Genomic DNA, 15,150 nt, shown 5'->3' on the forward strand with positions numbered 1-15,150 from the left:
GATGCAAGCGAGATCTCACCACATCGCATTTCTTCAGTAAAACAACATGAGAGATGTTGACATGGAAGCAATTTTGTGGAGTTCGAGCTCGATCGTTTCCGTGTCACATATACCGTCAACATGCGTTTTGGAATCCCCTGAGGTCATATAAGTCTATACTCCAGAAGAAGACAAAACGAGGTACTGTTGATAAAACGTCTCGAGATAACATCCTCCAGAGAGAAATCCGTGATCTTCTCAGCACCAAGCCAGATATTTCTATAGATGATATCAAAATCCCCGAGAACCTTATTTACAAATTTCTCTTCCGGAAGAACTATGATGATATGCGTTTAAATGACGTGAAGGTGGTGGCCATGACCAATGAAGGTGATGGCCTAGCGATGATACGGAGAAACATGTACGATGACGATGCAGAGGAAGGCGAGTACACAGTACTTGTGGTACCCAAGACCGTTACCGGAGACGTTGTCGATGTTCTAATACGAAGACACCATATGTTCTATGCAGAAGCCGAGCTTGTAAAAGTTTCCAGAGTATCTCGAAGATCGAGCAAGAGAAATGATAAACTTGTTGTCTGTCCTCACTTTAGCAAATGCTCGGGGTGCCAGCTCCAAATGCTAAGCTACGAAGACCAGCTCGAGTTCAAAAAATGCAATATTGAAAAGGCTTATCGATACTTCTACCCGGAGATCCACGAGAAAGTGCCTGCTGGAAGCATCAGGGTAGTCCCTTCTCCCATGCAATATGCTTATCGTACAAAGCTCACACCGCATGCATCACTACCTAGAAATCTCAAGTCGTTGAAATTACCTGTTCCTATCGGATTCGTGGAAGTAGGGAATAAGTCACTGATTATCGATGTTGATTACTGTCCAGTTGCATCACCCGTCATCAATCAGACTTATCCGCTAGAAAAGGATCGATTTACTCGGGAACTAGAGGAAATGGCCACAAGTGGTCAATTTACGAAGATTGATCCAACATTTACTCTTCGGCTGAGCATTCGAATCAATCATAATACAGGAGAGTTTGAGGAGGTTTGTCTTACAAAGAAGAAGAATGTTATCACAGAAAAGGTTGAGGATTACGTCTTCCAGTTTGAAGCAAACGAGTTCTTTCAAAATAACCGAAGCATATTGCCGACCTTGCTAGACTTTATCAGAACCAACTTGAAGGGCGTTCAATTTAACTATCTCGTGGATGCTTATTGTGGAAGCGGCTTTTTAGGCATTGGATTGTCATCTACGCTTCCTGATGTTGGCCTGCTAGAAGGAAAAGGAAAGCTTTTCGGAATTGAGATCGCTCTGAAAGCAATAAAATACGCCCAGCACAACGCTAAAATAAATGGCCTTCATATTCCTTCCAGGGCTGAGTATGTGGAAGGAAATTCAGACAACATGTTTGTCAAGGAAGAGTTTGCCAAATCGGGCGTCATCGGTGAAGAGTCAGTTGTGTTGATGAATCCTTCCCGTAAAGGTTCTACTGTCGCCTTCATGCAGCAATTGCTAAACTTTCGGCCGAAAGCCATTGTCTACGTGAGTTGCAATCCTTTTACTCAGGCGAGAGATTTGGCTGACTTCGAAGCACTTCAGCGCCGTTCGCTGACCAAGTATCGCATCAAGACTATAATGGGCTTTGATTTTTACCCTCAAACCAAACACGTGGAGTCTGTTGCCATCTTGGAGCTTGCAGAATAACTTAAATTAATGCATTACCTTCTATATATATGTACATACCGAACCATCATGATTAGAAGTCGGCCTCCCTTGCAAATTCTTCAATGATATCGTTCATAGCGTTGATTCCCCAGTTGACTCTTTTTCTTTGCTTCTTGCCAGAGATGAAATCACTCTGTCTCAATCTCTTATCAATAAACCACTGGATTCCTCGAAGAAGAGCAGGCTGTTCTTTAGCCTTTAAAATCCTCTCGATCAAGACTCTATCGTCAAATTTGATATTATGACCCTTCTGAATTCCAATACCCATCCCAATGGCATTAACCTGCGACTTTCTCGCCACATTATCAACAAAAGTGATCAAGAGAATCTCCATGAAAAGTTTGGTATCATTGGAGGCAGTAACAAAGTTAACAGTTCGCAAAAGGTGCAATGCCAACGATCCCTCAGCCATCAAAAAGCCAAAGAGCCTACCCAAGTTGAGAATTTTCTTGAGTTTCTCGTCGTCCTCCATATCATCATCAAAACCAGAGAAGACATCCGTATCATCATCGTCGTCCATGGCACCATCAAAACCCTTGATCAAATCCCAGAGCATGAATTGGAAGGTCTTTCTGTATGAATGATCATCACACAATTTGCATGCTAAAATACCGTAATATGGGTTCCAAGCAGGCTCAACGACAGCACAGTGGATGAGAATACGGGGAATTTCTCTCTCTTGTGCTTTCTTTAATGCAAGCTTGTCGAGCTTTTGCATCGCATCAACGTAATCGTTCGCTGACATGATAGAAATGAATACAGCTCTTCTGATGTCCGTGTTCATTCTTTGCGCTTTTGCAAGCTCTAGCCAATTTGGCTCTGCACTATCCAAGAAATCACTCATTACCTGTCTATTGACGACTTCATCCTGTTTTGTGTCATCGTTGCCCTTCCAGGCAGATCCTACAAGCCACCACTTACCTTTGGTTTGCACATTTCTGATATCGTCGAGAGACACCTGCAAGGGATCTGTGAGTCTTGTGGACGAGTAGGTTCCCAAGAATTTTTTGAGTCGAAGAGCGAGTTGCTCTGTTGCATCACTGTTGCTTTTAAGCTTGTTGTTTTTAAGTGAAGTAATAGTTTCGAGCAAAAATTGCATTCTTGGAGTGATCAGGTCCCTTGGTAGCGAGTTTGACTTTTTGGTAATCTCTAAAACAATTTCCTTCAACGAGGTTGGATCATCTGAACGCATCTGATTACCAGATGTCCTGATGATTTTGAGTAAAAGTTCTGCAGAATCTTCAGAAAGATTTCTGATGAGTTCCTTTATAAGATCGTAAAGAAGCTTTGATGATACCAAATGGAATGCATAAACCGATGAGAGCAACGATATCATGTTGAGAATTTCTTTATTTTTCTTTTCTTCGCTTCTGAACGCATCATATTTTTCGACAAGAGTTTGGACAAAGTAGGCACCGAAATCGACTCCCTGTGATCTATAAAGAGCAACAATTAGCGCTGAATGCAAGTACACGAACGTGTCGAGGAGTCGTTCTTGCTGTATGACACTGTCCAAAAGTACGCTGACCAAGTTTTCTGTGACCTCTTGTCTGGGATAATTAAGAAATAGTCCATTGATATCATTGGCGATAGCGCCAATATTCGTTTCAGATAATTTATTCATTGCAGACTTTAACGACTTTTGCAATGCAAGTGTTTCTGCAGATACTGTCAGCAGCTTCTCAAGAGCCATTTTTCTACGGAGCGCTGGAGGAATGTACTTGGTGGGTTTATCCCCGGTCTCACTATCGGAGCCGCTGCCTGATTCAGTTGGTGCAACAAAAGGGTTCTCCTTCTTGCGGGGCTCATCAAAAGCAGAGTCATCAGAATCAAAGTTTTCCGATTCAGATTGATCAAACTCGTCTTCATCATCATCCTCTTCGCCACTTCCTGGTTTGTCGACAAAGTCCAATCCATCTAAAAGATCATCTAACCCGTCATCTTCATGACTTAGCTTAGCATTCTTATCTTTGAGACCTAACTTCTTGGCGTAATACTCAATATCATTGTCCATGGGGTCCACCAAATCTGCCTCAATTTCCTTGGTCTTTGTCTTCTTCAATGATTTAGCTCTCTTCTCTTTCAGCGCCTTTAATTTTTCGAATGGATCTTCCTCCTCGAAGACATCATCTTCGAAGTCATCTCCAGACTCCTCCTTATTGCTTTTTGACTCCGACTTCGAGTTCTCATTCTTTGCTTCCCTAAGTGCCTTTAATTTCGCTAATGGATCTTCATCCTCGTCGTCATCATCTCCGAGCTCCTCGTCACCGAAATCTTCTTCTTCATCTTCATCAAAATCATTAAAGGCGTCGGAGACATCATCATCTTCAAGGTCTTCTACAGAAACCGTTCTAATGTCAGACTCTTTTTTTGTGCTGTTCTTCTTTGCCTTGAGAGCAGCTAGCGCAGCTAGTGGGTCACTAGGAGCGTTCTCCGCCTGGTCATCATCGATTTCGTCTTCGAAACCACTAAAAGCATCTGCCTCAGAAAAATCTTCAACGTCCTGATCCAGAAGCTCATTCTCCTTAATGATTCTTATCTCCGTTTTCGGAGCCTTTCCTTTCTTAGCCTTAAGTGCCTTTAAAGCTGATAATGGGTCTTCGTGTGATGCCTTCGTCACTTTCTTCTTCTGTTGGATTTTCTGCTTGGCTTCTGCAAGCGGACCTGGCTTGGCAATAGTTTCATGATAATTATGCTGTTTCAGTCTTTTTTGTTTCTTGAGTTTACGTTCTTCCTTCCTCTTTTCCTTACGGGACACTGGTTTGGGTTGAAACTTCCGTTTCTTCTTAAACCGACTATCCTCTCCAGAGATACCCTCTTTTTCCCTAATTTGGTCGAGAACCTGGCCGGGGATTCGAATGCCATGTCTCTCTTGTTCGTCTTTGGCCATGTAGAATTTGTGGAGAAGATGTCCTAGAGGCATCTCTCTATTTTGCAGCTGTTGATGCGCGTGATACTGGTCACATGATCTTCACCGAATGATGGTATCTTTTACTTGAAGAGGAGAGAAGAGTAGAGAGTTTTTAATATTAATGTGCCTTTGGCCAACGGCTTCTGAATCTGATAAGCCAATTTAGGAAGTGGCAGCCATTTGTCAACTTTGTGAGTGTGTGTTTTGGTGATGGCTGCAGAACGCACTCAGCCCAACTATCCAAGTACCTTTTCATCAACATGTGTGTGGAGAAGTGGAATTAAGAAGCAATCTCACTATGTACACCCTTTTAACTAAATGTAGCTTTCGAAAATCAAAAGGCAAGGACTGAATTCATTCCATTCCATTCCATTTGGCATCTATATTGCGAGGTTACCATCACTCATTGCCACTTAGCCAAGAGCTGCTTGTCTGAAGCTCCTTGCCTACTCTTGTGATCGTCGCAAAGCCTATGGAGAGTGATTCTTAGTCTATTCTTGGCAGCTTCCTTCTGTGTGCCCTTCTAGTTTGTGCCCTGCCTGCTTCCCTCTCTCAGGCCCGTACACCCCGAGGAGATATAGGAGGATCAAAATCACAGTCACCAACTACCAGTATCGAACAACCACAAATGAACAGGTTTAAAATCGACCTATGGGGCTTCAAGGTGGACCTAAAGCTCCTAGGCGACATCTTCTTTCTTACGGGAGCGGGCCTCTCCATGTACTATATGCTCAGCCACTTGCTTGGAGATACCCTCGATAGCTCGGTGAAGAACAAGCAGTCTAAGAAGAATAGTGCAAACATCTTAAAAAAGATCCAGGCAGCCAACCCAGAGCTCAAGAAGATACAGCTTAACGAACACGAGCGCATGTTGCTCAACTCTCTCGTTACTCCAGATGACATCACCACTGGGTTTGACGATGTAGGGGGCCTTGAGCCCATCATCGAAGAGCTCCACGAGTCAGTGATATTGCCGTTGACCGAGCCAGATCTCTTTGCAGCTCATCTGAGTCTTGTGCTGCTGCCCAAGGGCGTTTTGTTTCACGGGCCTCCAGGGTGCGGCAAGACTATGTTGGCGAAAGCCATTGCTAAAGAGAGTGGTGCCTTTTTTCTTCTGATCAGAATGTCTACTCTCATGGACAAATGGTACGGCGAGCTGAACAAGATTGTGGATGCAATCTTCTCGCTTGCCAACAAGCTACAGCCGTGCATTATCTTCATTGACGAGATCGACTCTTTCTTGAGAGACAGACAGCTGACGGACCACGAGGTGTCTGCGTTGCTCAAAGCTGAGTTCATGACTCTCTGGGACGGTCTTCTTCTGAACGGGCGCATCATGGTTATGGGAGCTACAAACAGAATGAACGACATTGACCTGGCGTTCATGAGAAGATTGCCTAAGAGGTTTGCCGTGGGCAGACCCAACAAGGAGCAGAGACGAGCGATTCTTCAGAAGATCCTAAAAGACGCTACACTCGACGACTCGTTTGATCTTGATAAGGTCGTCGACAACACCAACGGGTACAGTGGGTCTGACTTGCGGGAGTTGTGTAGAGAGGCAGCATTGAAGTCAATGAAGGAGTACCTCAAAGAGAGAAAGCAGGATAAGCGTGCTCAGGAGAAGGGCCAGGGGAAAGTGCGTCCGCTCCAGACTCGTGATTTCATCGAAACCGATTTGGACTAGTTATAGAAGAATTGCCATGTGGGTTTATATACAATATGTGTATAGCCAGAGCATCGCATTGTGTAGTAGCCCTAGTGTTAAGGTGCTCTTCGCGCACTATAAGTAGTGAAAAAAGTGCACTGAAAAGTTGCAACTTTAACTTTCTTTCTTCTTCGGCCACATGTTAACAGGACCATGGAAAAGCACAGAGAGACTCTTGCGATTCATGAATTTGGTGATGTGTGAGCCCGTTGGAAGCTTGAAGCACGGCTTTTTCGAAGATCTCCATGTCTTTTGCTCTGTGGTATGGCGATTCAAAAGAAAGCCCAGAACAACCATCAGCAACGGCGAAAGCCCATCAGGAAAACCAGGCTCAATTGTGCTTCGTAGTTTCTGCGGAGCCCCGTCGTGCTGAGATATGCCACTCTGCGTGGTTTGTGGTCACGGTGAAGAGGTTAGAGCGATGTAGTGGAGCTGTTGTCCATTGTGAGAGTGAGAATATGAAGTCATGGATAAAGGGGCATCTTTGTCTTCAATTGTAGCGTCGTAAGCCTCTATTTGAGGGAATATTGTAAGGCTGCATAATTAGTTCAAGAGAACCATCTCTTCGTGGAGTATCAAAACCTTATCAAATTTGAAAGCTCATGATTACGTGAGGTAACAGACAATGAATTTGAAAAACTGAGTCCTCGTTTTGATCATTTTCAAGATATTTACAGAATCTCTTTCAGCCTTGGTAACTAGGATTTTCGTCAAAATATAGCCCACTTCGAAATTACTGCGAAATACAACAGTCATCTTCGAGATCCACTTTCCTTCTGCTGACTCTGATGTACACCATTAACGACTCTGATGTACAAGTTAAGATGCCCTATACTCTCCGATACATTAGAAATCCATATATCCCCATCTTTGAACCATTTACAATATTTTCCTTACTGCCTCCACTGCATCCTCATCATGTGCCTCTTGTCAGGTGCGATGATCGCTACTACTCCCTGAAAGGCGCTAGCAACCCCAGCTTTTAATTCCATCCACAACACTCAAATACTACCTGGCCATGTCTCTACGAAACTTGACTACCAGAGTTGGCTTATTGAGACGCCCGGTATCAATTGGTGTACCAATTTACAAAAAGTTACCCCTCAATGGCAAAAGGTGGGCTTCAGACGTGGAGAGCTTCAAGTCTGAGACATGTGAGAACGACACAGATAACTCCTATGAGGCCACAGGGGTGATTGACTACAAAAAGCAGCACGAGGTGCTTATTTTCTTCGATAATATATACCCACGCTGGCTTGCAAAGCTCGAGTACAAGAGCTTCATACAGCCCTTTCGGTGGCTTCAGAAACGCTTGGGGGATGAGGCACTTACTGAGAGGTTGGTCCTGATGGTCGCTGATGGAGACCACCCACTTCCAAAAGAGACGTGTGTGACACAGGTGGCGCCTCTCATCAGAGACGGCGGTGTATTTGTGAAGTTTGTGGTACCTCCCAACTCCACACCTAAGGAGCTTACTCAAAGGTTGGAGAACAACATCAAAAGAAATAGACAGAAGCGGTCAAACCCCATCAAAGACCTCTACGGCTTCTGGAAGCCGCCTCCTCGTGCGTATCAAGTGAAAGGTACGCCATGGATTGAGGACTTGAGTAGGTTTCCTTCCCCAAAGCTCAAGGTGAAATTCCAGGGCGACCCTCTCACAGAGGAAGAGTTGTACCTTTTGTTCAGGAGGTACGGTCAAATCAAGGATATTGTGCCCGCAAGCTCAAGCACGCCTTATGCTACAGTTGTGTTTCGATACACTGACTCGTGTATTCGTGCAAAGAACTGTGTTACCGGTCTTACATACAACAACGGGAAGCTGACGTTGCATTTGCAATATATCCCAGTTGAAAGAGTGAATTACGTGGCGAATATGATCAACAACCATCAAAGAATCGCTATCCCTATTATTCTTGCCATCTTGGCAACAATTGCAGTGTTGATCTTCGAGCCTATCCGGGAGCAATTCATCAAATTCAAGATCAACCATCGCTCTTGGAATGGTCATAAAGATCACTGGTTAGTAAAGATGTTCTATGTTCCTTACAGAACGCTTGCCAACTGGATCACTGACACCACTACCTTCATCGACGACTCAATTGGCTCTTTCACTGGAGACAGAAAGGCTTCCCTGGAAGATATGTCATTGGTGGATCTTCAATCCAACATGTTCTTGCAAGAGCGTTCAGACAAAGCTAACGATTTGAAGATGTGGCTCTACGAGAATGCCAACACATTCATTATCGTACGGGGTCCAAGAGGATCCGGGAAGCGTGAATTCGTTGTAGAGAACGCCTTGAGCAAGCAAGATGAAATCGGACGTAGGGTCCTTGAGCTTGATTGTGCTACCATGGTGAAAGCTAGAAGTGACAAAGCTTTTCTCAAGAGCGCTGCTTCTCAGCTTGGCTACTTTCCTATCTTCACATGGACAAATTCGATCTCACAGTTTGTTGACTTGGGTGTGCAAGGTTTGACGGGCCAGAAGTCAGGCTTGAGCGAATCAAAGGAAACACAATTCAAGAACATGTTGCAGTTGACCGCATCTGCCATCAGGAAGGTTGCTCTTGCTGACTTTGAATCGTACAAGGCCGAGGTCAAGAAGCAGAGAAAAGCAAAGCTGAACGCTGACAGTGATGCTTCGTTTGACAACGAATCTGTGGACTTAAGGGAAGATGACTATCTTCAACTGCACCCCAAGGTCAAGCCAGTTATTGTCGTTGAAAATTTCCTTAGAAAGTCTGAGTCATCCAATGACTTCATCTATAAACTGATTGCTGATTGGGCTGCTCAGCTTATTCAAAGTAACACCGCACATGTTATCTTCATCACTCTGGATGCTAGCAGCACGACTCACTTGACAGCTGCCCTCCCCAATCAGGTGTTCAAGACAGTGTCATTGGCTGACGCTTCCATGCAGAGTGCTAAGCACTATGTCATGAGTCAGTTGAAGGACATGGAATTGAGATCGCTGATCGATCATTGCTTGGTTCCTATTGGAGGAAGAATGTTGGATCTTCAAGCTTTCGTGAGACGTGTGCGATCAGGCGAGCTGGCTGATGACGCTCTACATCAAATGGTGAGCCAGGCCGCCGAACAGATCACGACTTTCTTTTTGAACGTCTCGCCCAACTCAGGTGAAATCAATTGGAGTACCGACCAGATCTGGGCACTCATGAGACACCTTGCTGACAGGGATCTGGTGTCGTTTGCAGAGTTGGCTAAGTCCCCACTATTTGGGGACAATCACGACACCATTAGCACTTTGCAGGTCTTAGAGAAAAACGACCTAATTCTTCTTCAAAGAGACAAGGGTATTGTTAGCACAATTACAACAGGCAGGCCGTTGTACAAAGCTGCATTCAAGACTCTCGTGGAAGATAAAGCAATTTTCAAATTGTACGAATCACGTTTAATAAGAAGTTTGATCAAGTTGGAGAATGCAAAGATTGCTCAGTTGGAAGATGAGATTAGCAAGATCTCAGAAGCGGTTGGGTCAGACTGGTTTAAGGATAGACTCAACTACGTCGAGTCAAAGATTAACGCAAGCACACAGGCTATTCGCCAATACGAAAATCAAATCAAGGAGGTTCTGAACATTGGAGTTGAAACCAAAAAGGGCTTCTTTGGATTCTGAAAATTAGTGCTATTATTATGTATCTAAAGATGAGCGCTAGGCCCATGAGGGATGTCAAGCAATTTTTGCAGAATAATCTCATACGCCATTCTTCTCCGAATGTTCCTCATGTCTTGCTGGCTGAACCTGAGCGGCTGTTCTCCCGAGATGCACTTAGCAACTGTACATGTAAATACACCGCAATCGTAACCATTTTGCTGCTGAGGCGTCTTCTCGCCCGGTATTAGATCATAAGCGACTTGAGGAAGCAGAAGCCTCTCTGCCTCTTTTGACATGTAAACTTGAAGAAGCTCTACGGCCGCAATATTTCCTCTGGATGCCAAGGAATCAAAGTAACTGATCCTCTTTCTCCGGTTATCGATAACCGCGAGAGCCCAATGAGTGCCCATTATATTAATTGGCACGATGACTCTATCCTTTTCAAAGACATTGATCTTTCTTCGTTTTGCCCATCTAGCTACTCCTTGGTAACCCTTCTGCTTCAAAGTGGTGTAGAAATGCGTTGTCCAGCAGTATACAGCTTTGTTTTGATCAGTGACCATATTCAAGTAAAAATCGATAATGTTATCGTTTAGCCATTGGCCATCCGCCAACGTGGAAAGATCTCTGACGGTCAAGTCAATTGAAAACGCAGATACAACTAGGACACTACCATTGCGAGTGCCCCAATACCTTTGAACGACTTCCAATTGATCTTTCGCCAATTCAGGAACGGCGGCTCTCGAGCTAGTGCGCTCAGTAGTGACAAGATCCTGGATTTTTCTTTGCTCTTCTCGAAGTATGCTCTTTACTGGAGGGAAACTTGCTAAAAGTGACTCTGTGAGAGTCTTGCGAGGCTCTGGAATAGGTTTGAATGGGTGGTAGAACTTATGAACAGCTATGTCATATTCATCAGTCGGTTTGGAAGGGGCAAAGAAGTCAGCCACGCTCTCGTCCTTATAGATATCAGAGTTGAGAAGCCTGTTGTTGAGGATAGTTGTTGAGTGCAGAATATGTTGAGCGTGCTCTTCTTCGGTGTTTCTTGGTTTAAAGCTGGATTTGCTTATAGCCAAAGACGTGCCATACTGAACGCAGTCATCAATTTCGCTACCAGAATCTATTTCAAACAACGACTCGTAAGGGTCAGGGTTTCGGACTTGAGAAGATCGAAGCTTCTTGATCTCAGGTTCATCAGAGACCGGCTCTATCGGTTGCACATCCATTGTGTTCTCAGCTGAAGGCAGCGGTAGAGGCTCACGTTCTTCGCCCAACAGAGGCTTTCTCTTTACTTTATCCACTAACGATTTAAAAAAAGCAATCACGAGAAGCGAGTAAGTTGTCTGGATGAGTGTGAGTATAGCATCTTTGGAAAACTTCTGGGGTTTCTGTTCAACGATTTCGGGCTCAGGTTCCGCTTCTTCGCGTAATAGGTCTATAGTGATGTCATTCTCGGTGAAGGAAGGGCGTGAAGGTGGCACATAGTGCTGTCTATTTCGGGTAGAGAGCGGGTCACCCAGAAGCATGGTTTTTGTGGAGAACTTCTGGTTAGGATGATCTTGATGTCGCGAAACGTAGTAGCAGTAGTAGCAGTGGTAGAGTTGCCTAAAAGAGCATTGGTGGGGGTTCAAACGTTACATTTGCGAGGACAAGTTACAGCTGATGCTAGGAATTTAAATCGTTCAACAAAAACTAAATTTGACTAAGGTCACTGGTTGGGTTAGCAAAATAGAAAAATTGGGTTTTTACTAGATGGTACTATGTTCAGCGAAGTATGCGCATTTGCAGCCATTCAGGAAGCGAGACCAGAAAGAACAAAAGCACAGGATGGATCTTAGAGAACTGTGGTTGAGCTTTGTTCAATGATATTACCTTGATGTAGACTATCACGTCTATGAAATAGACAGACAGTAGCTTACGATAATCAATTGAGGCTCTAATTTAAATAAGAGAAACAGGACAGTTCTCTCATTTCTCATAGATCTCTCAAAATTCTCTATCAAGTCGACAAGTCGACAAGTCGACAAAGAAACTCCCGCCACGCATCAGGTGAAGTCAATTGCAGCCTTTGAAAAACAGGCCCACATAATTGAGACACCAGCTCTATTAGTTCAGAATTTAGTCAGCTCCACGCCTGGAACAGCCCATTGTCAGCTTGCCTTGTAGTATGAACCTGCTATATCCCGGTTGGAGCTCCTATTTCAGTTTCCCCATTATGATACGTAAGGCAAACAAATTTTTTATGTGAAGTCAGAGCAAGAAGAAAAGAATGTACAACAAAAGAATAAATCGAAAGAATCCTGATCGAATGCTCATGGTTAGCAGGAGTACTAGGCTACTGCATCGAATAGCGGTGCATCATTGATGACTGCTCCTGCATTGGGCCCATTCCGTCATCCCCCAGCCTTCACTAAAAAGCACCTCATTTTCCTTGTGAAGCTATTCAAATGGCCAATTAAGTCATTGAGTTCAACTTGTTGATTATTCGTCTCTTTCTGTTCAACAGTATCCAAAAAACACCAGTGTGGTGTCCCACGTGGTGCGTTATCTACTATGGCCGGTAGTGCATAGGGCGCGAGCTTCACTACTGCTGCCATTCATATGAGGCTCATATTAATTGAATGGGTTCTCACCTCATTGTAGCCGATCAGCCGCCTTTTTATATATAAGAAGTCGACATTCCGCTTCTCAGTATGGACGCCTCTTCGTCGAAAATGTTGTTTGGCAGCAAGCTCGAGCTGGAGATCTATCCACCTTGGAAGGAGCATTACATCAACTACCTCAGGTTGAAGAAGCTTTTGAAGGAAGGGGTGATTCTTCAGGATGCGTGGTCAGAGAAGGACGAAAAGGACTTTGTTAGTGCATTAGACTCCGACTTGGAGAAGGTGTACTCATTTCAGAGCAACAAGTATGATGAGTTGAACGAGTACCTCGATGATCTACAAAAGGAGACAGAGTCACCCGCGGCCAACTTTGACGTTCAGTCCTTTAGCAGCAAGTTGAATCTGATTTTGAACTTGACGCAGGAATTGAATAGATTTCAACGTTTGAATTATACTGGGTTCATCAAGATCGTGAAGAAGCATGACCGGTTGCATCCCAAGTATTCGGTCAAGCCGATGTTGAACGTGCGTTTGAAGCTGTTGCCCTTTCACTCGGAGGATTACTCGCCTCTTTTGTTCAAGATCTCTGCGTTGTTTCAATTCTTGCGTGATAACTACGACGTGGACCAGTCTCTCTCGAAATTGAGCTCCTTCAATGACGACTCGGCTCCCGCAGACTACAACTCGTACAAGTTTTGGGTTCATCCGGACAACTTGATGGAAGTCAAGGCCATTATTTTGCGTCATCTTCCTGTTCTTGTGTACAACAACAAAAATAGGGAAAGTGCATACAACTACGATGACGATGACGACGACGATGATGATGACGACGATGACGATGGATTCAAGTTCTCCAGGAACGACCCTACAATTAACTGCTTGTACTTTGACAATGAGAACTTTGACTTGTACAATAACAAGCTTGTCAAAAGCCCTAATGCCAACACTCTTCGTATCAAATGGGTTGGCAAGTTAAGTAACAAGCCTCAAATTTCTTTGGAGAAGAAGAGCTTTGAAAAGAGCCTGGAAACATATGATGTCGATGAGAAAGTCACACTCAAGGAGAAGCATTTGGATAGTTTCATCCGTGGAAACTTTGACAAGCAGAAATACTTACGCAAGCTCTTGAAGAAGGGTGATTCCCCCGAAAAGGTTGAGGAGCTAGAAAAGCACATCGACTCCTTGTCAAAGTTCATCAAGGATAACCACGTTCAGCCATGTCTCCGTACCCAGTACAAGCGCACAGCGTTCCAGATTCCTGGTGACGACAAGGTACGTGTGGTTATCGATTCCGACATCTACTTCATCAGGGAAGATGCTTTCGATCAGCAGAGACCTATCAGAGATCCAACTAAGTGGCTCAGAACTGACATTGACTCCAAGGTCAACAACCCATTGTCTCTTTTGAGAAAAGGCGAGTTTGTGAGATTTCCTTACGCCGAGCTCGAAATCAAGATCAAGAACAGGAAGAAGGGAAGAAGACTTGTGTGGGTAGACGACTTAGTCCATTCGCATTTAATCAAGGAGATTCCTAACTTCTCTAAGTTTATTCATGGCATAGCCTCGTTATTTTTGGAAGACGACAAGCTCGACAACATTCCCTTCTGGTTCAACGAATTGGAGTCTGACATGAAGGTTGATCCTCAACAGGCTTATATTGACACCAGAGAGAAAATGGCGAAATTGCAAAGTGACGAGGAGAACTTAAAGAAGTTCAAGTCGATGTTAGCCAATTCCAGCTCTCCTGACATCTCGGCTAGATCAAAGTCGTTCTCCGGCTCGCTTTTGGCAGCAGGGGAATTGAACAGAGAATCAGAGTCTAAAATAAGTGAAACTGGCGAAGGCACCTCACAGAAATCAAACATTCTACAGTCAGTTACTGAAAATGCAGTGTCAGAGCAAGACCAAACGCCTGTTTCTGGCGGCGACTTGGACCAGTCTTCTGATGATGATTATGACGAGGATGATCATCGTAAAACACCAATTCAGAAGTTGTTGAGGTTGCCCAACACTTTTTCCAAGTTACTTGATGTCGACTCGGAGGAAGAAGAGATCGACTTGCCTGCTGGTGTTGTCAAGCCTGAGCAGTACATCAAGAATGCCGGCCCCTTGAGAATTGAGCCTAAGGTTTGGTTGGCTAACGAGCGTACGTTCAACAGGTGGCTTCATGTTACCACTTTGTTGTCTACATTGACCTTTATCATCTACTCCTCAACAAGCAGGGCGAACTCCTCTAAATTGGCAGAATACCTTGCCTATATTTACTTTGCTTTGACTATATTCTCAGGCATCTGGGGTTACTACATCTTCATCAAAAGAAGAGGTATCATCATGGAGAGATCGTCTAAACATTTGGACAATGTAATTGGGCCATTGGTGGTCGCCTTTGGCTTGATCTTTGGCCTCATCATTAATTTTGTTTACGGATTTCGTGCCATTGCACTGCAGAAGGCAGATGGGTTCACCGCTGCTGGGTTATCCGACGACTTCTACACTAAGAACCCCACACAAAAGAAGATCCTTGACATTGTATTCTATCTCGTGGGTGCACAGACCTGATCTGTACACCTATAATTTTGCATAAGCAATCCGTCAACGTG

At 44.3% G+C, this 15,150-nt stretch overlaps 6 protein-coding genes across 6 annotated transcripts; 4 read left to right on the forward strand and 2 right to left on the reverse strand. All coding sequences in view use genetic code 12, as the record gives it.

Moving 5' to 3' along the window:
• Window positions 1-53: 53 nt before the first annotated feature.
• CJI96_0004302 (uncharacterized protein) lies at window positions 54-1,700 on the forward strand (the record flags this gene model as incomplete). The annotated part of the gene is made up of 1 exon (XM_029036554.1): window positions 54-1,700. One exon carries the CDS (start codon window positions 54-56, stop codon window positions 1,698-1,700), a length of 1,647 nt encoding a protein of 548 aa, XP_028888651.1.
• A 52-nt stretch (window positions 1,701-1,752) lies between these two features.
• Window positions 1,753-4,611, reverse strand: SGD1 (Sgd1p; the record flags this gene model as incomplete). The annotated part of the gene is made up of 1 exon (XM_029036555.1): window positions 1,753-4,611. The coding sequence occupies one exon, from the start codon at window positions 4,609-4,611 to the stop codon at window positions 1,753-1,755; it is 2,859 nt and encodes a 952-aa protein (XP_028888652.1).
• A 649-nt stretch (window positions 4,612-5,260) lies between these two features.
• Window positions 5,261-6,316, forward strand: CJI96_0004304 (uncharacterized protein; the record flags this gene model as incomplete). Its single annotated transcript, XM_029036556.2, has 1 exon — window positions 5,261-6,316. One exon carries the CDS (start codon window positions 5,261-5,263, stop codon window positions 6,314-6,316), a length of 1,056 nt encoding a protein of 351 aa, XP_028888653.1.
• Window positions 6,317-7,355: 1,039 nt separating this feature from the next.
• On the forward strand, window positions 7,356-9,971 carry CJI96_0004305 (uncharacterized protein; the record flags this gene model as incomplete). Its single annotated transcript, XM_029036557.1, has 1 exon — window positions 7,356-9,971. One exon carries the CDS (start codon window positions 7,356-7,358, stop codon window positions 9,969-9,971), a length of 2,616 nt encoding a protein of 871 aa, XP_028888654.1.
• Window positions 9,972-9,994: 23 nt separating this feature from the next.
• Window positions 9,995-11,473, reverse strand: ULP2 (SUMO protease ULP1; the record flags this gene model as incomplete). The annotated part of the gene is made up of 1 exon (XM_029036558.2): window positions 9,995-11,473. The coding sequence occupies one exon, from the start codon at window positions 11,471-11,473 to the stop codon at window positions 9,995-9,997; it is 1,479 nt and encodes a 492-aa protein (XP_028888655.2).
• Window positions 11,474-12,640: 1,167 nt separating this feature from the next.
• VTC3 (vacuolar transporter chaperone) lies at window positions 12,641-15,109 on the forward strand (the record flags this gene model as incomplete). The annotated part of the gene is made up of 1 exon (XM_029036559.2): window positions 12,641-15,109. The coding sequence occupies one exon, from the start codon at window positions 12,641-12,643 to the stop codon at window positions 15,107-15,109; it is 2,469 nt and encodes an 822-aa protein (XP_028888656.2).
• Between the last annotated feature and the right edge of the window lie 41 nt (window positions 15,110-15,150).

Source organism: Candidozyma auris, chromosome 5 (genome assembly GCF_003013715.1).
Source record: "Candidozyma auris chromosome 5, complete sequence".
Taxonomy (NCBI): domain Eukaryota; kingdom Fungi; phylum Ascomycota; class Pichiomycetes; order Serinales; family Metschnikowiaceae; genus Candidozyma; species Candidozyma auris.